The following is an 18,411-nucleotide window of genomic DNA, read 5'->3' on the forward strand; positions in this document are numbered from 1 at the left end:
CCTCAAAGCTGGGGGATGGTCAGTGGGGCCAAGGGCCACCTGTGTGGGGCGAGCAAGGGGGATCCATACCAGTGGGGCTGAGGCTGGGGGGGCATTGGATGGGCGGGCCTGGCACAGCTTTTCTTCCAGGGAGCCCGGGGGTGGGAGCCAGATTGTGGTGGGTTCATGGAGCGTGGGAGGTGGGAAGAGGAGGCGGCGGATGTCGGTCGGACACTTGTTCTGGAAGTTTGGCAGCAAAGAAGGGAGGAAGGAAGTGGCCCAGGCTGCTGGGTAGAAAGAAAGGTTCTTAGCTTTTACATATGTATTTTTTATTTTGGGGGAGCAGTGCTTGATTATTTTTCCAGAATGAAGGAGACCTGGGTGTGTTGGAGGAGGCAGCCAATGAAGCTGAGACCCTAAAGACTGTCAGGACCCCCGACAACTGGATCCCCAAGGAGTGCAGGGTAGAGGGAGGGGCTGGGGGCCATGCTGTCCCTAGCAGGCCCCCACCCACAGTGTTCCTGTCTGCTGAGCCCCATAGGCTCGGAGCCTTCGGGGTGAAGGTTGGAGGTTACTTTAGAGGACATTGGCAGTGGCCAGCCTTGGGTAGCAGGAATCTCTTCCCACCCCTATGTAGCAGAGACTTCTCACAAATGGCCCAGAAGGAAGTGGGGCTGGGGTTCCTCATCTCCCTCTTTCAAATAGGGAAACTGAGGCCCAGAAGGACACTCGAGCAGCACCTGGCTGCCATGTCAGCATTGGGGGCTGTTGCAGGCTAGAGAGGGTGGTGAGCCCCTGTGGGCTGGCGGCCAGCGACTCCCAGGACACCACGCCTGCCAGGCATCCAGCAAGCAATTTCCCAGTGTGATTCTTGCTTTTCACAGCCCATTAGCGCAATCCCACATTCTCAGCCACGCTGGACCCACCTTCACTGTGCCCTCTCTATCCGTGGGCTGGAGAGCTGGGCACAGCCTCCTTCCCACTCACCTTCATGCCCACACACACCCAGGGGCAGGCTGCTCCGCTCCGCTTGCGGGAACAGCTCCTGTCCCCTCCTCACCGTGGCCCCACCTCCTCTTCTAGCTTCTTCTTCCCTGAGCTTGGCAAACAGGGTCCATCTTGGTCCTGGTGAGGCCAGCTGTTCTTGCCGCTTCGCAGGTAATGATGGCGATGAAAGGCGTTGTTTCCCAATCGGGGGCCACACTCCAGGGACTGTGCTAACACAGTGCACACCTTATTTTCTCCTTGAATCCCTGAAGAAGCCACATGGGGTGGCGTTGTTCTTATCTAATCCTACAGGGGAAGAAAGAGGCTTCCCAAGGTTAAGGAACTTGCTAGGAAGCGGCTGAACCATGATTTGAACTTCGGTTGGTCTGGTTCTGGAAAGCCTGCTGTTATCTGCATAGAACTTCACTTTCCAATAGGAGGCCATTAGCCACATCCCTCTATTGAAATGAGAGAATTACAAGTTCTGTCTGTCAGCCCTCCTAGCCACATTTCAAGTGCTCTCGTCATCTGAGGCCAGTGGCTGCCACACTGGGCAGCACAGACGAGTTCTATCATCACGGAGAGTCCTGCTGGACGGTGCTGGTATAGACGATTAAAGGTGGAAAGGCCTCTGCTGTTTAGCCTCCTCCCCACCCCACCCCATGCTGCGGATGAGGAAACCGAGGCCACACCGCTGCAGACTGCTGCCCAAGGCCTCCCAGCATGGCTGAGGCCTGAGATTCTGTCTGTCCAGCGTCTGTCTGTCTGTCTCACACCCTCGCCTCTCCCTGCCCACTTTCTGTGACCCTCTGAATGACGTGGCCACATGCTTCATACCTGGGGTGACGCGTCTGTGCTCCATCACACTCAGGGGCACCAGGCATACCCTACACCAGGGCATTGGCCGGGCTGCTGACACACACCGGTGGGCAGACCTGTCTCCTTGAGCCCTTTGCACCCAGAAACAATTTCACAGGCACTCCCAGGACCTGCCTCCTACTCTCTACACTCAGTAGGGCCCTCCCATGCAGGCTTCATCCCTTCCTCTTGGGAGCCCTGGTCACTCCCTCCGCCCTGCCCTCCCCACCTGGGCCTCCTCCCCTCTCACACTTTGTCCTGTTTCCAAGCTCCTGCCCACCCACTTGCTGGCCACCTGCTCAGCTCAGGGCCGGGGGAGGAGTGGGCTGGCTCTTCTGCTTGCCAAGGCAGCTGCGCTGTGGCCACTCGCTCATGTAGGATGAGACTGCAGAAAAATGCCCTTTTCCAACAGCAGATAAGAGAGAAGCAAGTTAGGGCAGCAGGCTTGCTGCCCCCGCTCTCATTTTTGCTGCAGACTTCCCCCTGCCCTTCGTGTCCTTGGCCTCAGCACTTTGGCAGGAGGGGAGGAGCCTCCCTCTGTGGATGAGGATCTGAGGCTGCACAGGTAGAGAGAGGGGCTCCTTGGCTCAGGCCCTTCCTCGCCCCTTTGGAGGTCTTCTGTGCCTGGCACTGTGCCCAGGGTTTTGTGGGAATGGTCTCCCTTAACCTCCCCAACACAGCCAGGAAGGAGGTAGAGGCTATTACTGCCCCATTGCATGGGAGAGGACAGAGAGGTGCAGCACCAGGGTCAGCATTACACAGTTGGAGTGAGTCGTGATTGGACCATGGGGCTTTGTGAGCCCAGAGCCCCCACTCATGAGGGTCACACTCTCCTGCCTTTGGTGGAGTCGGAGGAGCACGTGCAGGTGACCTGGCCTCACTAGCAATATGCTCGCTCACTGAGGTCTCAGTGTCCTGATCTGTTAAACGGGCGATCAGAATTCCCCAGCTGTGAGGGCCCGGAAGGAGCTTAGTGGTGACCGTGCATTGAAGGGGGAGGCTGGCATCCTCGGCATCTGTAGCTCTGAACTGGTTTTGACAAACTCCTCCCTCTGAGCATCTGTTAAAAGCCAGGCATCCTTGCTCCAGGAAAAAAAATGCACATATGCCCACTCACAGGCACAGGATGTCCTTCGCGGGGACAGGACCCCTGTGGCCTCCCACCCACGGTCTGGACCTTGAGTGAGAACCTGGGATTTACTCAGCATCTCGGGGCTGTATTCTGAGGAGGAAGTTAGCACGTCTCCCAGTTTGTAGGCGGGGCTCTTGGGACCTGAGCTCCTGGAACAGAGCCAGGCTGTGGGGCCTGTGGAGCCCCCGCACTCAGAACCCCAGTGACCTCCTGTCAGTGCTGACTTCCAGGGTGGGGTGGGCATCAGGCAGGACTTTCCCGGGAGGTGGGCAGTGCCGAGCTGGCTGGGAGAGTGTGTTAAATTAAAATACAGATTCCCTGGGCCCACACGCAAGGGTTCTGATTTTGTAGGTCTGAACAGGGCCTTAGAATAGGTATTTTTTAAAGACCCTCCCCTCCCAAGGGATTCTGAAGCAGCCAGTGTGATAACCATCGATTTAAGGTCTTTACCTAGAATGGAGTTTTATTTCTCTATTGGAGAAATTATCTCCCTCCCTCCCTTCCTCACATTAATTAAACCCCAGCTCGGACCGAGCATGGACTGGGTGCTGGTGGGCAGGGCCAAGCCTCGCCCTGCACTTAGGAGCTCACAGCCTCCCTCCTCCCCACCCTTTCTCTGCTTGGAGTTCTCAGAACCCTTCCCAGAAGTGGCCCCATGAATCATCCTCTCTCCCGGGGCCTTTGAAAGTCCTGGCTGGGCAGGGACCTGCGCGGGGACCTGAAGGTCTTCGGGTCCAGCCCCCCGTCTGGGCAGCATGAGCACCTTTGTAGACCTGTTGGGTTCTACCTTCCTCAGACACCTGTTCCTCTTCCTAGCAACTTTCACTGCAAGTCCTCTCCCCTGTTTCCTTCCAGTCCCTCTCACTGTTGCTTAAATCTACCTCCTGTTCCTGCGAGTGACATCTATGGGGTCCCAGTTGGTAGCAGACATTGAGTACCCAGGCATGGGGGCGTGGAAAAAAAAGTTCAAGTCCTGGCCCCAGGGGAACTCACTGTCAGGTGGGAGAGACAACCGGGGAGGTACTCAGTGTCGGGAGTGCCAGCAAGAGGCCCAGTAACGGGAGGCTTCTCAGGGAGGGTGACCATTCTTGCTGCTTTCCTCCAGGTGAAGGGACAGGCAGGGGTTGTGCACCCTGGGGAGGGTCTGTCGCTGTGCGAGACTGTCTTTTGCCCATAAATTCTGGCTTTCTCCAGCTTTCCTACCAGGCCACCTTTCCTAATCTCCAGCCACCTGGCAACTCTCTCTTCCTTGTTTTTCTCCAGTTTCCCACCAGTCCCCTCCTGCTGACCAGACACAAAGCCAGCAACGTGATGCCCAGGGCGTGTGCAGAAAGGGTGTTTGTGCCAGCCTGCAGGCTTCCTCGGTGCCTGCCAGCGCCCTCCCCTGTTCCCCTCAGCCTCATCTTGGTGGCTTGGACTTGCTCGTATGCTTAGCAGTGGGATTGAAGTTTGGAGAATACAATGGGGCATGCCCACAGCAGGAGCCTGGATGTGCGGGCCCACCGGTGGGGGAGAACCCCAAAACCTGGGAGTGCAGATACCTGAGTTCTAGTTGCGGCCCTGCCTGGAACTAGCTGTGTGGCCTTCAGCGATCCACACCGAGCTGTGCTGGAGCTCGGAGGCTTGAGTTCCACTCCAGGTGGGAGGAGTCAAAATCTGCCTTTTAGCCAGACACCTGGGTAATTTGTATGGCCCTGAAACATGGGGGAGCCTGCCCCTCGGACTGACTTCTTGCCATTCACTGATGGTTAGGGTGGTAATGTTGGTGACCCTGGTTGTTGTCCAGCCCCTCAGGGGCCTCCCCTGAGACATGAGGGGGTTTGTGGTAGAGGGTGCAACACGGCACCCAGATGCCAGACTTGGCCCTCAAACTAGCTCTGTTTGGCCAGATATTATGTTTACATTTTTTTAAAAAAATAAGGAGCCAATATTTTAAAATGGAGAAATTTCACATAAATACTTGCTTCAGGTTTTCTTCCAACCACCAATACTTTGAGAATAAAATCTCAGTAACATCCTAAATCACAGAACAAGATGCCCAGGCTCACTCTCAGTATGAGAATCACAAATCAGTTCTACACCGAGCTGCCACTTGCCACCTGTCTCGCTAGCAAAGACAAGAAAGTCTGATAACAGGCCACGCAGAAAAGAGTGGAGGAACATGGTCCCTTCCTCCTAAGTTGATACAATCTCCAAGACAGAAAATCTCTCATTATCTACCGAAACTTCCAAACCACATCTACCCGTTGACCAAACAACAGAGGCTCTAGAAATTCACCCACAAACACTTGCACACGTGGGAAATGCTGTGCTTGCACACACGTGAGGTCAGCCGCTGTGGCGCTGTTTGTCATAGCTACAGGTTGGAACTCACCAATTGCCCATCGACAGGAGATTGGCTAGGTGAATCACAGGATGGGCACGTGATTAAATATGATGTCATGAAGACGTCATATTTAAGAGCTCTTTGTGGAATGAAAGGAGGCTCACCAAAATACTTACTGGAAAATGGAGGATGCAGCCCTGGCTGGTGTAGCTCAGTGGATTGAGCGTGGGCTGCAAACCAAAGTGTTGCAGGTTCGATTCCCAGTCAGGGCACATGCCTGGGTTGCAGGCCATGACCCCCAGCAACCACACATTGATGTCTCTCTCTCTCTCTCTCTCTCTCTCTCTCTCTCTCCCTCCCTTCCCTCTCTAAAAATAAATAAATAAAATCTTAAAAAAAAAAAGAAAATGGAGGATGCAGAGCAGCTTGTAAGGTCCAGGTACACTTGTGTGGGGGAAGGTGCCCATGGCTCTCTCCGGGAGGGGACCTTGGAGTCTGGGGTACAGGGGTGAGAAGAAGTCTTTTGTATCTTTTGAACTTTGAACCACGTCAATGTGTTACCTATTCAAAGAACAAAAACACTAAAACCTTTCAGGGACTAGTGTCTGTGATTCTGACATGACTGGATTCTAATATTTTATAGTTGGGAGGGCCTAATGTCCTAGACTCTGGAAGGCTCATCTCTTGTCAGGCCGAGCTTCTAATAACCCTCCACCAGGGGTTCCCCTGGGTCCGTGGCCCTGCTCTGTCCCTGAGTTGGCCACAGCAGTCTCTATGAGCTTGAGAAGCCCTGAAAGAGGGTTCCCTGCCTGCCACGGTGCAGCTTCAAGGACTCCGGCGTCTCCTGGGGACACAGCCCTTGGGGCCCGCCCTCACCCTCTTTGCCTTCTCTGTCCTCCTAGGGGAGCCTTCTCGGTCGTGCGCAGGTGTGTGAAGGTGCTGGCTGGCCAGGAGTATGCTGCCAAGATCATCAACACCAAGAAACTCTCGGCCAGAGGTAGGTGGGGAATCCATGGCTTCCTACCCTTGGGGCTCTCTTTCCCTTCACCCTTCCCTCTACTCATTGGCTTACAACCAGGACCTGAGTCTGGAACCAGCACCCCATGGGCAGTGTTGTCAGCAGGCATGAGAGCTCTTCTTCCTGTGGGTATTGTGAACGGACTCTTCCTTTTTCCCTCCTTAAGAAATCTAGGCTGGAGGTCACAGCCTCTCTGAGGGCAAGCTCTCTGCCTTGACACCCAGCCGAAGGCTAAGGTGCTAGGTGGGACTTCCTTTCCCTGCTTGTCTGCCACTCACCCCCATTCTCACCTCCAGACTTCTGCTCCTGCTGTGTCCTCTGCCTGGATGCCCTCACCTGGCTCCTTACAAGGCTGGCTCTTTCTCAACCTCAGGTCTCAGCTTGATGTTACTTACTTTGAGGGGCTCCCCTGACCTCCAAATCTGGGGGAGTCTCCCCCGTTTTACATCTCATTACTGTTTACTTTCCTGTGGCTTTCTGCCAACTTGGACTTAACGTATCTACTGGCTTGGTTCCTTGTTTAACACCCATCTTTCCTCTTGACTTGAAGTTCCAAGAGGGTAAGGATGGGTCTCATTCCTTGTGATATGTTCAGTACCTAGGACAGCGCCCTGTGCGTCCTAGGTGCTCAGCCAGTGTCCAGGGAACTCTGTGTTCTCTACTTCAGCCACACCAGGCTGAACTCTGGTCCCTAAGACTCCCTAGTACAGTGACTTCCAAACCTGTCTTTACACTGGAATCCCCTGGAGAGCTTCAAACACTTGCTGCCCAGCTCTTGCTCCCAAAGGCTGTGATTTAATGAGCCTGGTGTGTGACTTGGGAGTTGGAAAAGATCCCCAGGGAACTTTAATTTGGAAGTGATCCTAGAGCAGCAGCAGAAGCGTCACCAGGAGATGGTTAAGATGCAGATTCTTGATTCCAGACTTAAGGAATCAGAGTCTGCCTTTCCACAAGACAGCCCAGTGATTCGTGTGGACTCTAAAGCCTGGGAAGCCTGCTTGGAAGTCTTGCTTCTTGACGTTAGCATGGGACTAGGGCAGTAACGGTGGTGACCATGGCCAGTGTGTCGGGGAGGCTTGTCTTCAAAGATTCAGTCCCTGGTCTGGACAGTGTGTAAGTGGCCTTGGGAGACCACTGGGAGGTGGAGGGAATTCTGGTGGGTGGGTTGGCACAGGTGCGGCCCAAGCAGCCCGTGGCCTGTGCCGTGTGGGAGGCGCTGTGGGCAGGGCTGGTGTAGTGTCCAGGTGTCTGCCTGGCACAGGCAGCAGCTGCGTCTGGGTCAGGGCCCGGCAGGTGTGAGGTTCACGGAGGCTGGCAGAGGATGTTCACGCCGTGCCCCACGGGCCTTCCAGCAGGCCCCATGTCGGCCCTTGTGTTGCTGCTTTTCATCTCCCTGGATCAGTGTTGTCGGCAGCCCAGCACCTCGTCTTAGTTACTGAACTGCCCTGTAGGCAGCCGGTGTCCTGCAGGGGGAGAGGCTGGGGGCGGGAGTGGGCGTTCTGGGAAGGCCCAGGGTCCCCAGTGTCCCATGGTCAGCATGCAAATCAGTGTGAAAGGGAGACACCTGCGACAGGGCTCGAGCCAGAGGCAGGGGCGGGGCCAGAGTGGCAGGACGGCTGGCCAGAGCTCGAACCCCGATGCTGGGACTGGCCTCGCTGTTGCTGTGTGACAGGTGGCTGTCTGGGGCCTTCTCTCTGCTCTGCGTCTCTTGTGAGCAAAGGAGATGTCCCAACCCTTGAAAAAGGTGGGGAGGACGAGAGCCACGACTCAGGGTGACAGGTTGAGGTTGACCTCGAAGGAGGAAGCCAGGTCCTTCCTTGATGCTGGGGGTCTTGGGTCAGCTCAGCACACACACACACACACACACACACACACACACACACACACACGTGGGGGAGAGCGGAGAGGCACTGCCTCTTTTTCGGGAGGTGACTAAGCACTCCTGGGCAGTGTATGCAGTAGGCTGTGCCGGCCAGGAACCGCCATGCCCCCTGTTTTTGGCGATTTGGTGGGCTCCAGGGAGGAAGGTGGCCGGGGCCTAGGTGAGTGTGGAGGAAGGGAGTGGAGATGTTCTAAGGGGAACCTTCCCATAGCAGCCTGCCAACTGTCAGAGCCTTCTCCCCCGCGGGAGAGGAGAGCGGAGCTCTTTTTAGCTGGTTTCTTTGTTTGCCACTCAAGGTGCCTGGGGTGGGGAGTGGCTTGAGATGGAATATTTGGCAACACACTCTAAGCTTCTCCTGCTGGCACACCCGGGTGACTTTGGCAGCTCTGGGAGTCGGGGGGGCATGCCCGCTCGGGGCGTCTTTCCAACCCCCAGGGAGCTACAGCTTCCTCTTTCCCACCCGGGGAGCCTCTTCTACCCAGCAGTTCCCAAACCCAGGAGATATTTTTTTGGACATATTTTTAAACGAGTGTTTTAAATAAAATGCTCATGAAATAAACACTTCCAAGAAACCATATAGACATGACGCGAAAAGTAAAAATTTTGCCTGTCCCAATCCCTGCCAACCCCCCTCGGGCACCTTTATAAAAAACGCGGCTGCCCCATGCGGTTCCACCCCGGAGGGCTGGATTCAGCAGGGGAGGCCGGAGGGGCTGCATTGACGAACTCCTGACCTGAGTGTCGGCTGGGCGCTGCCTCCCTGCCGGGGGCTCTGTGCACTCTCCAGCCCCCGCGCACCAGGCACACACGAAACCTTGCCGGCACTCGGTGTGGCTGGTGCAGCTGGAGGTGACTGGTTTGGGTACAGCGACCTCCACAGGCTCCAATGTCCATCCTGGCACTGAGGGGTCCCTTCCTCGGCTCCCTGGTGACCACTCTCAGGACTCCGGGTGGGAGGCACAGCATGGGCTCACTCAGGCTGCCCCCGAGCCTCAGGTCCACGTGAGGGAGCCTGTGAGAGGGCAGGAAGACATCTTTCCTGTCCTCCTCATCCTTCTCCCCGCCCCTGCCTGGCACTCTCAGTCCTCAGAATTATTTACCCAGCCTCCCGGGATTGCAGCCCTGTGGAGGCCCCGTGGAGGGTGGGGCATTTGCTGTTCCAGACCAGGAGGCCTATATTCTCTCCTGGTTCTTGGGCCTCTGGTCAGATCCTGCTGGCCACCTGTCCGCTGGAACTCCCCCATCCCCTAGAGCCCACCTGCCTGCTGGAACCTAGCCCCTCGGTTGCCAGAGGGCCCTCCAAGCTTCCTGACCGCGCTCTCTCCACACCCCCTCTCCGACCTCTCTGCCCACCCTGCCCCCCTGGCTCCAGTAACCTGCCCCCAGAGTTTCCCCCCACCCCTACCTGCTGCGCTCTGGGCAGGGCGGGCCCCCAAAAACCTGGGGAGGGAGGGTGAAAGTTCAGAAGGTATGTTGTGGGCATCGGGGGTGATCCTTCCAGGTGCCCAGGCTGGGGGCTGCCGACTTGCTTCCTCAGACCTCTCCCCGTCGTGGGACTCCACCGAGCTAGATGGGTTGATCTGACAATTAATTAGTTATTGGAATGGAGGCAACGTGGTATAGTAATTGTGAACATGGATTGAGATCCCAGCTCAGCCACCGCTTAGGTATGGGATCTTCGATGAGCTGGGCTCCGGGCCCTGGGCACATGGCAGTGACCGACAGACCAGGTCCTGCTCTCATGGCACCTGCTTCCTAGGACGGGAGGTGGAAGGAGCACGGGGCACACAGATGGGCTGGGTAATCCCAGGAAGCGATGAGTGTTGTGAAGGAAATAAGGCAGGGTCTCGGGGAAGTGGTGGGGCACGAGGGACCCTCAGGGGAAAAGGAGAAGGAGGCCATGGGAAGACCCAGGATGTGAGAGCACTCCAGGTAGAGGGTGTGGCAAGGGCAAAGACCCTGAGGTGGGGAGGGCTCAGTGTGCCTCAGGCCCGAACTAAGGCCAGTGGGGCTGGAGCTTCAAGGCCAAGATGAGGCAGGACCCAGCAGGGTCTAATGAGGGGTCTGGATGGGGTTACGAGTACATTGGGAAGCTGTTGGAGAGTCTGAAGTCCAGGAGTGACAGGATCTATTTCATATTTTAATAAGAGCTCCTTGGCTGCCCAGGACTTGCTAGGTGGGGGTCAGGGGGTGTGCAGGAGTGAATTCTTGAAGCTCTGAGCTCTAATACAGCCGGACCATCTTGATGAGTGAAGGGGCTGCTCCTTCGCCGCTGTGGTTCCCCCACCTACATAACAGAGCAAGGCCTCAGAGGTCAGCACAAATACAACCCCTGCATTTCTTGAGGTTCCCTGTATAGTACTAGAAAGTCAAAATATCTCAGAGTTACAAAAATTATTGTGTAATGTGTGTGTTTCCATTCAATAAACGAATGCTTTCGGCACTGAAAGTTGCAATGCAGTGTAATTGTACTATGCACACGACGATTATAAGATTTATAAAAGCAATTAGTTCCTAGCATTTCCAGCTGCGGGTCTGGTGACCATGCATAAGTTTGAAGCGGTGTGACCAGCACTTTCTTCTCCCATCCCTGTCAGTCTAATTCTGTTCCTGGAAACATCATGTGGAGAAGACGCCAGAATTCTGAATCCGCCCCTCCCCACCTGTGGCCTAAGCCAGAAGGCCCCCAGCCCCCTCAAACAGGTCTAACTTGGACCTGCCCAATTTCTGGTTCTGTTGGGGATGGAGGGAGTGGAGGGACAGGGGATGGAGGAGGGGGTGGACCCAGCCTTCCTCAGCCCACAGAGGAACCTCAGCCAGTCCATGGGGATTCCCCTCCTTTGCCCTGGAATTGACCTTGCCCCCACCCTAAAGGATATGCAAGGAGGCAGGGAGGGACCCGGTATTAGGGGGATACCGCTGGGTCCACCCTCCCTCCTTGGCCTATAGTGGGTCTTTGGCTGGGAAGTTGATCTTGCACTCTATGAAAACTCGATTAGATGTCATCGCTTGGCTGACAGAAAAGCCACGTTTCAGTATCGATCTTGGCTTCTGCAGCCCTTGGAGGGTGGCCAGTGATTGCTCTAATAAAGGGGGCAGGGAAAGAGGACGGGGGCTGGGTCTTTCTCCATCCTCATCACCCTCCCTGGCACCTACCTGCTCTGAAGAGGCCATTGGGAGACCAGGTTTCTAGTCCTAGCTCTGCCCACGAGTGTCTGAGCGAGAACCCGCCAGTGGCCCTCGGTTTTCCCATTTGAGAGCTGGGGGCACGGAGAGGTGGTGGCGATTTGTCAGGGCGCGGAGAACAGCATTGCTCGGGGTTTTGAAGTTCAGCCGTGGAGTCTGGCTGCCTGGGTACGAAGCCTGGCTCCGCTGCTCACTGCAGGTGTGACGGTGGGCCAGGGACTTACCCTCCCGGAAGCTCTGGTTCTTCCTCTTAAAAGCCAGCAGTAATCACACCTCCCTCAAAGGGTTGTAGAGAGGGCCTGAGGTGCACATAAAGCTCTCTGCGCAGCAAGGAGCATGCGGTAAACATTGTACCTTCATAAATGCTTCCTGTTCTACTGTTTCTTTTTTAAATTAAGGCCTGTGAGACAAGCACCAGGAAGGGAATTGGGCAATACATTTTCAGTCCCAACTCTGCCACCGATGAGGCTGCAGTTTCCTCATCTATAAAAATGGGGGCAGTGACGCCCACGGCCAGGGCTGCTGGGAGGACAGGGTGGGGCCTGACTCCTTCCGGCAGCCTCGGAGTCCGAGGCCACAGGTGGCAGATCCTGAACCAGGGCTCTCTCCCAGGTGGGTGGGGAGACCCAGGGGATCTGGACAGATGTCCCGGAAGGCAGGTGTGAGAGCCCGGGGTGAGCCGCACGCCAGGTCTGCCCTGCAGATTCCTCAGGGCTCTCTGCGTCCTCTACAAGGGAGGTGGCCTCTGCAAACTGGTACAGCTCTTCTGCAGAGAATGCCGCCCCCTTAGAAAGGCTCACTCATTTTATCATCTGTTCTTCCATTCAGTTAGTTTTGAGCACCTGCAATGTGCCAGGCATTTGAGTAGAGGCCAGGAGCACAGCAGAGACCAAGTCCCGCCCTCCAGGGTAGAGATAGCAATGAGACAGAGTGGGATGAGAGCACAGCGGAGGGGCCCCTGCCAGCCTGGCAATCAGGGCAGGCTGCCTGGAGAGGGTGACATCTAAGGATGGGTAGGAGTGAGTGCTGGCCAGTGGAGGACCAGTGCTGGAGGTGGAGTGGGAGTGTTCCAAGCCGAGAGAACCGGTGTGTGGGGGTCTGGACGGGAGCGGGGCTGAGCTGGGTGTAATCTGGGCAAATGAAATGAGCAGTTCTGTCTGGCTGGAGCGCCATGTGAGGGGCAGGGCTGGAGGAGGGCAGCAGGAGCCTGGCCTGCAGGGCGCTCCTGGCCTCCTGGAGTTTGGGTCTTATACAGGCAGGGGCTCAGGGACATGCTTCATTGGAGGACCCTGGAGACTGAGGCCCAGAGAGAGGAAGGGACTTCTGCCTCTTTGTAGCCCTGTCCTCTCCCTCTTCTGCTGCACCTCACTCTCTCCTTGGACAACCCAGAGGCCCTGCCTGAAAGGCAAGCTTGTCCAGGGCCCAGGGGCTGCCCTGGGAGGTGGAGATCATAAGAAGCAGTAGGAGGGAGAGATGGAGAGGGTGGAGGTTCCTCCCCAACCTCGGACTCACCTGAGCATCTGGTTGTTTCAGACCATCAGAAGCTGGAGCGTGAAGCTCGCATCTGCCGCCTGCTGAAGCACCCCAACATCGGTAAGTTCTTAGGGGACAAGTGAGGGGTGCAGGGTGGGGCTGCCCCGCTCCCCTGCCCACCCTGGTGGTCTTGTGCTGATGGGGTGGGAAATCAGCTGTTCACTTCTCTGGGGATGGCAGTGGCAGAGATGTCTTTCCACCTTCCTCAGAGACCAGCTTGGTTGGGGGGAAGGCGAAGAAGGAGCCCTTCCTCACAGCCCGTGCTGCCAGCAGCCTCCTTCAGAAAAGCTGTTCTAGGAAAACTCCCGAAGCCTTTCATCTCTTCAGAGAGACAAAAATAGGCCAAGCTTGGCCTTGACCAGCGCAGCCCACATGCCCAACCCACCCCCATGCTGAGTCAGCCTGGCACGGTGGTCCTGCCCGCCTGCCTAGACCGGTGGCTGGCCTGCCCCTTGGAGGCAAGTTGAAAGGCGGCCCCTGCCCCAGGGATAGACTGGGTGCAGGCCTGACGTCCCCTCCCCCTCTCCTGCATAGTCGGGGGCGTGGGGTGAGGGCTGTGTACCTGCCCATCAGGGTTCTGAGTCATGAGGGGAAGGAGTACAGCTTCTAGATATAGTTCTGTCAGGAGATGGCTGTGTGACCTTGGTAGGAGCATGACCCTCTCTGAACCACTTTCTTCCATCCTCAAAAGGAGAGGGCTGTGTGAACCACCTGGGCGCCTTGTTACCAGGTAGATTCCGGTTCAGCAGGTCTGGGATCTGGGTGGAGCCCAAGATTTTGCATGTCCAGCATGCTCCGAGGCTGCTGGCTCACAGTGCACACCTGCAGGGGCAAGGTCTAGGTGCCCTCTGGGGAGCGTTCCAACTCTGCAGCCGCCACTGCTTCTTGCTCCCAGGGAGCGTCTTCCTGTGCCCAGGACCCCAAGGGTTAACCCTCTTGCTGGAGAGAAGCATCTCCATCAGCTATTTATACCCAGAAGGCACCTCCCCTTCCCTGTGCCTGGGAAGGGGAGCAGGGCTGCACCAGCAGCACCAGAATCACCAGAATCAGGGAAGGGGCGGCTGGGCGGGGGGAGGAACTCTGATTGGACCCTGGACCCTGATCTGCTTCTGGCCTCACTGTGTGGATCCTCCTAGCCGCCAGCTCCCCAACTGTGTGAGGAAAGAGGCTGTGAGTGTCTCTGACTACAGAATCCCATGGTTCTTACAGAGGCCGTCCTCTCCCGAGGAAGGAGGCATGAGTGTGTGTGTGCCAGTGTGTGTTGCTGCACAGTAGCAGCTGTTTCAGGTCAATGCTCCCTCTTCCCATTTGCACCCCTCTCCCCCTCGCTCTCAGCTCTAACGGCGAGCAGTGAGTTATGGGCTCTGGGGCGGGCAGATCCCATCAGCGCCTGCTGACGGGGCAGACCCCGAGAGGCCAGCCCAGGGAGAAGAGACAACCTGAGAGTTTAGCAGATGATTTGGGGTGGGGTAGGGAGGTGAGGCTGGTTGATGATGAGGATGACAATGTGTCCATTTATTAAGTTCTTCTAGGCACCAGGCACTGTGTTGGGTGCTTTATGGGCACGACTGTAGTAACCCCCCACTGCTGTTAGGGGAGGAGGCTCAGAGAGGTTACAGAATCTGCCCGAAGTCACACAGCCTGTAGGAGGCGTCGCTGGGAGGTGAACCCAGCAAGTCTGACTGCAGGGCCCGTTCTCAGTCCCTCTGTGAGCCTCCCCAGCCTCAGGTGTGTGCTGTCGGGGCCCATGTGGCCAGGGGAACAAGTACTACCCTTTAGCTTCTGAGAAAAAAGTAACTGTTAGGAATATGGACAGGGACGTCAGAAATTCGTGAGTTCAGCTACATAAGTGAAAACTAGGCTACAGAATTTTTGTTTGATGACAAAATTTTAAACAGTGACAGCATAATTCAATGGGCACAACAGACATGCCCATCTTGGAACCGGGCAGGGCGGGGGGAAGTGTGGGGCTGTTACTCGGCCCGTGGCCCTGGGATTCTGCCTTTCCTCTTGGGCTCTGGCCTCTGCCGACTGGAGGGGAGGTCTTGTCTGCGCCAGTGGCGGTGAAAGAAGAGGCCGGTCTCCTGGGCTCCAAGTGGTGAGTCAGCCGCCCCTTGGGGCGGAGACTGACTCCAATGTCCTCCTGTGGGGGGGCAGCCTCTTACAATCAGCAGGAAGGCACCATCTGAGATAAAGTCAGCTCTGGAGAGCCCTCTCCCACCTCCCCTGCCCATTTCAATTCTGTCCATTTCCCTGAACCCCAAGGACCTTCCCTACAGGGGCTGAGGCTCCTGGTCAGAGGGAGGGCCTGGGAATCCAGTCTCGGAGCTCCCCCCCGGGTGGCAGCTGACCAGCCCTAAGGGCCCTTGCTGAGGTGGTTCTGGCCTCAGCTCGGCTTCTTAGAGCTTCTCAAGCCCAGGCAAAGGAAGCTGAAACCTCTCAAGCCCACCGGAACAGAATACACAGGAAGGAGTCTGTCTCCGAGTCCACCTGGAGGAAGGTGAACAGAGAAAAGGGTCTTTTCCAAAATTTGACCTTGATGCACTGACAATGCAAGTTCATTGTATACATCTTTTCTCAGGTCAGGTTTCCTAGGGGCAGAGCCCGGGATAGGGATTCGGGCGCTGATGCTGCTGGAGGAGGCCTGTGAGCCATGGGGTGGGAGAAGCAGGAGGGAGAAGGGGCAGGAGTGTGGCCTGAGGTCAAGTCTGACTTTGACCAGCTTTGAAGCAGGAGCCGGGTGCAGTGGGGAGGCCTCTGCAGGGTAAGTCCCATCTTGGAGTTGTCCCTCCTTCAGGAAAGGAGATTGGACCTTGCAGCAGCCTCACCTCCCCACGCTCCTCAGTCATTGGCCGAAGGCTGCAGGTAGCTGGTGGGCAAGGCGGTTCCATCTGCAGCAGGCGGTTCTCCAGAACAAGGAGGGCGACTGTGAGCGGTGGGCAGCCCGCCTTCCCAGGAGCTTGCTAAGGGGGTCTGGGCAGGGCCCCGATGTAAGTTTGCTACAGTCTGCACACAAAATACAGGGTGTTCTGTTCAACATACACAGACCCTTTAGAAGTTAGGCCTGCGTTTGCTTTGAAATCCATTCAGAAATTAAGACCGATGAGTGGATGGGGAACGAATAGAAATGTAGGAAGGCAAGTAGGAGAAAGCGTTAATGATAGACGCATTAATGATAGAAGCCTTAATGATTGACCGTGTGCATGAAATTTTTCATAATAAAATGTTGATTTAAAAAATCAAAGCAGGATTATCAATATTATTATATGTATTCTCAGGCAGCCTGCTCTTTAGTTTTGCTTTAAAAGAAACTTAAAATATCTTTCAGTCATTATTTATAAAAATATATCATCATTTAAGAGTTTAAATTTTTTAAACTGTAAATCTGTGTTCCTTCTCTCCTCCTCCACATCTCGGCCTCTGTCTGCCCTTCCCCTGTGGGAGGCGCCCCGTCTGGGGTGCTGGATGCCTGTTTCTCCGAACTTCATGTGCGGCCATGAGAGCCATGAGGAGTTTAGGGGGCTCAGTACTGAGTCAGAAATACAGGCACACGGCCAGAATTCCGAGCGCATTAGGATTTACAGTGAAAAGTCTCACCCCCACTCCTCCAATTCCCCTCCCCAAGGCACCCCTGATGCCCACATCTCTGTATCCTTCCCAAGAGACTTATGACATACACAAGCTTAAATGCATCTTAAAAAAAAAAGACTATGCACACTGTTTTGCATTTTGCTTTTCCCCAGACAACATAATTGAGAGACGATTCTGAACCAGTGAATACATAGCTGCCGCATGATCTTCCCAGCTGTGTAGCTTTCCGTCGTGCGATGCATTATAACCCTCCCAGCCCGCACTCCTGCTGTGGGCATTTCTAGGTTGTGGTGCAGGAGAGGACATGAACCTGTCCAGGGAGAACTTGCCCTTGGCTGGCAGGGTACAGGCCTAGGCTCCAGGGCCTTCCTTTCAGAAGCTCAGGGGATGATTTCGGGAGCTCTGGGCTCCTGGGAGCCATGCTCTGCTCTTGGCTAACGAGGCAGGAGGGGATGACAGTTGCTCAGCACGCCAGAACTCATGACTGCCACTGCTGCAGCCTCCACCGGCCCTGTTGTCTCCTCAGACCTGGACACAGGTCAGGGCTGCAGGCTCAGGGCCAGGGCTGAGTGACCACCAACTGTGCCTCTAAATCCAAGAATCTCATTCTTGCTGTTCAGGCAAGGAAGAGAGGCTCAGGAACCTGTAGCGACCTGCCCAAAGTCACACAGCTAGCACGTGGAAGAGATTTGAGCCACAGGCTCATTCCATGCTGCTAGTTTGCCCAGAAAGGAAACGAAACTGAGGGTTTGGGGGGAGGGGACCAAAGTTTGACCACATAAAGGGTCTGTTGTCTTTAAACTCAAGTCTCTTTTGGAGGTGCCCAAAGTCAGGGAGCCCCTGTTCGCCTGAATTTGTCACTGCACCTGGTACCTAGCTTGTGCTCAGTGTCTGAGACATTGCAATGCTGGCTATTGGACGACGGGAGGGGGGGCCGGGTGGGAAGGCTGGGTGGGGAACCGTGTGAGCTCACGCAACTGGCTACGTTTGCTCCTCCCACAGTCCGGCTCCACGACAGCATCTCCGAGGAGGGACACCATTACCTGATCTTCGACCTGTGAGTTCGGGTGTCCCCTGGGACGTGCAGTGCATATCGAGGCAGCCTGAGCAGGGATGACCTCTTTCAGTCCCTTGGCTGGGCGGGGGGCAATCACAAGTGCCCCTCAATTTTGCTGTGAACCTAAGTCTACCCTAAAAACAAAGGCTATTAAAAAACATAAACAAGGCTTAGCCCTTGGGCTTCTAGGGACCTAACAAATCCTAGATACGTGTTCAGAGGGTCCCACCTTCACTCCAGCCTGGGCCCCCTGGGGCAGAAGAGCTGGGGAGGGTGGGGAGGGGAGTTAGTGAAAAAAAAAAAAAAAAGGGTGGGTTGGAAGCCCGGAAGGGGGTTGTAGCAGGTGACATCCCTACACCCCCAGGGCCCTTCCCTTTGGGGCCGTGGTTCTGAGGTCCTCAGGCCCTGCCCTTAGCTTCCTGGAGACTCTTCCCCAAGAAGGGGCACCTGGGGCCTGTGGGAGGGTGACTCTGCTTGTCTCCACAGGGTCACTGGTGGGGAGCTGTTTGAGGACATTGTGGCCCGGGAGTACTACAGTGAGGCCGATGCCAGGTGAGTTCCAGGCGTGGCCTGACAATAGGGAGGGGCATAGGACATCTCGCCTACCAGGGGAGGCCCGGCTTCCCACAGTGACCCCCGCCTCTCTCTCCCCAGCCACTGCATCCAGCAGATCCTGGAGGCTGTGCTGCACTGCCACCAGATGGGGGTGGTGCACCGGGACCTGAAGGTGAGACTGCCCCAGCGTGCAGCTCCCCAGGGAGCCTGCTCCTCTGCCTGCTTCCCTTTCTTCCACCTGCAGAGCCACTGATGTTATCAGATTCCCTTGGACTTCCCCGAGTTGGGCTGGGTGGAGAATGCTTCC

General features: G+C 56.1%; 1 protein-coding gene across 2 annotated transcripts in view; it reads left to right on the forward strand.

Moving 5' to 3' along the window:
- Positions 1-18,411, forward strand: part of CAMK2A (calcium/calmodulin dependent protein kinase II alpha) — a 56,748-nt gene that overhangs the window by 8,541 nt on the left and 29,796 nt on the right. For both annotated transcript variants that reach the window (XM_045819528.1, XM_045819536.1), the window contains exons 2-6: positions 6,185-6,279; positions 12,902-12,961; positions 17,495-17,549; positions 18,036-18,101; positions 18,204-18,276. In XM_045819528.1, the coding sequence (XP_045675484.1) occupies positions 6,185-6,279; positions 12,902-12,961; positions 17,495-17,549; positions 18,036-18,101; positions 18,204-18,276 (349 nt within the window). The remainder of the gene's footprint in view (positions 1-6,184; positions 6,280-12,901; positions 12,962-17,494; positions 17,550-18,035; positions 18,102-18,203; positions 18,277-18,411) is intronic.

The sequence above is a fragment of the Phyllostomus hastatus genome, unplaced genomic scaffold (genome assembly GCF_019186645.2).
Source record: "Phyllostomus hastatus isolate PE091 unplaced genomic scaffold, TTU_PhHast_1.1 phas_contig_150, whole genome shotgun sequence".
NCBI lineage: Eukaryota > Metazoa > Chordata > Mammalia > Chiroptera > Phyllostomidae > Phyllostomus > Phyllostomus hastatus.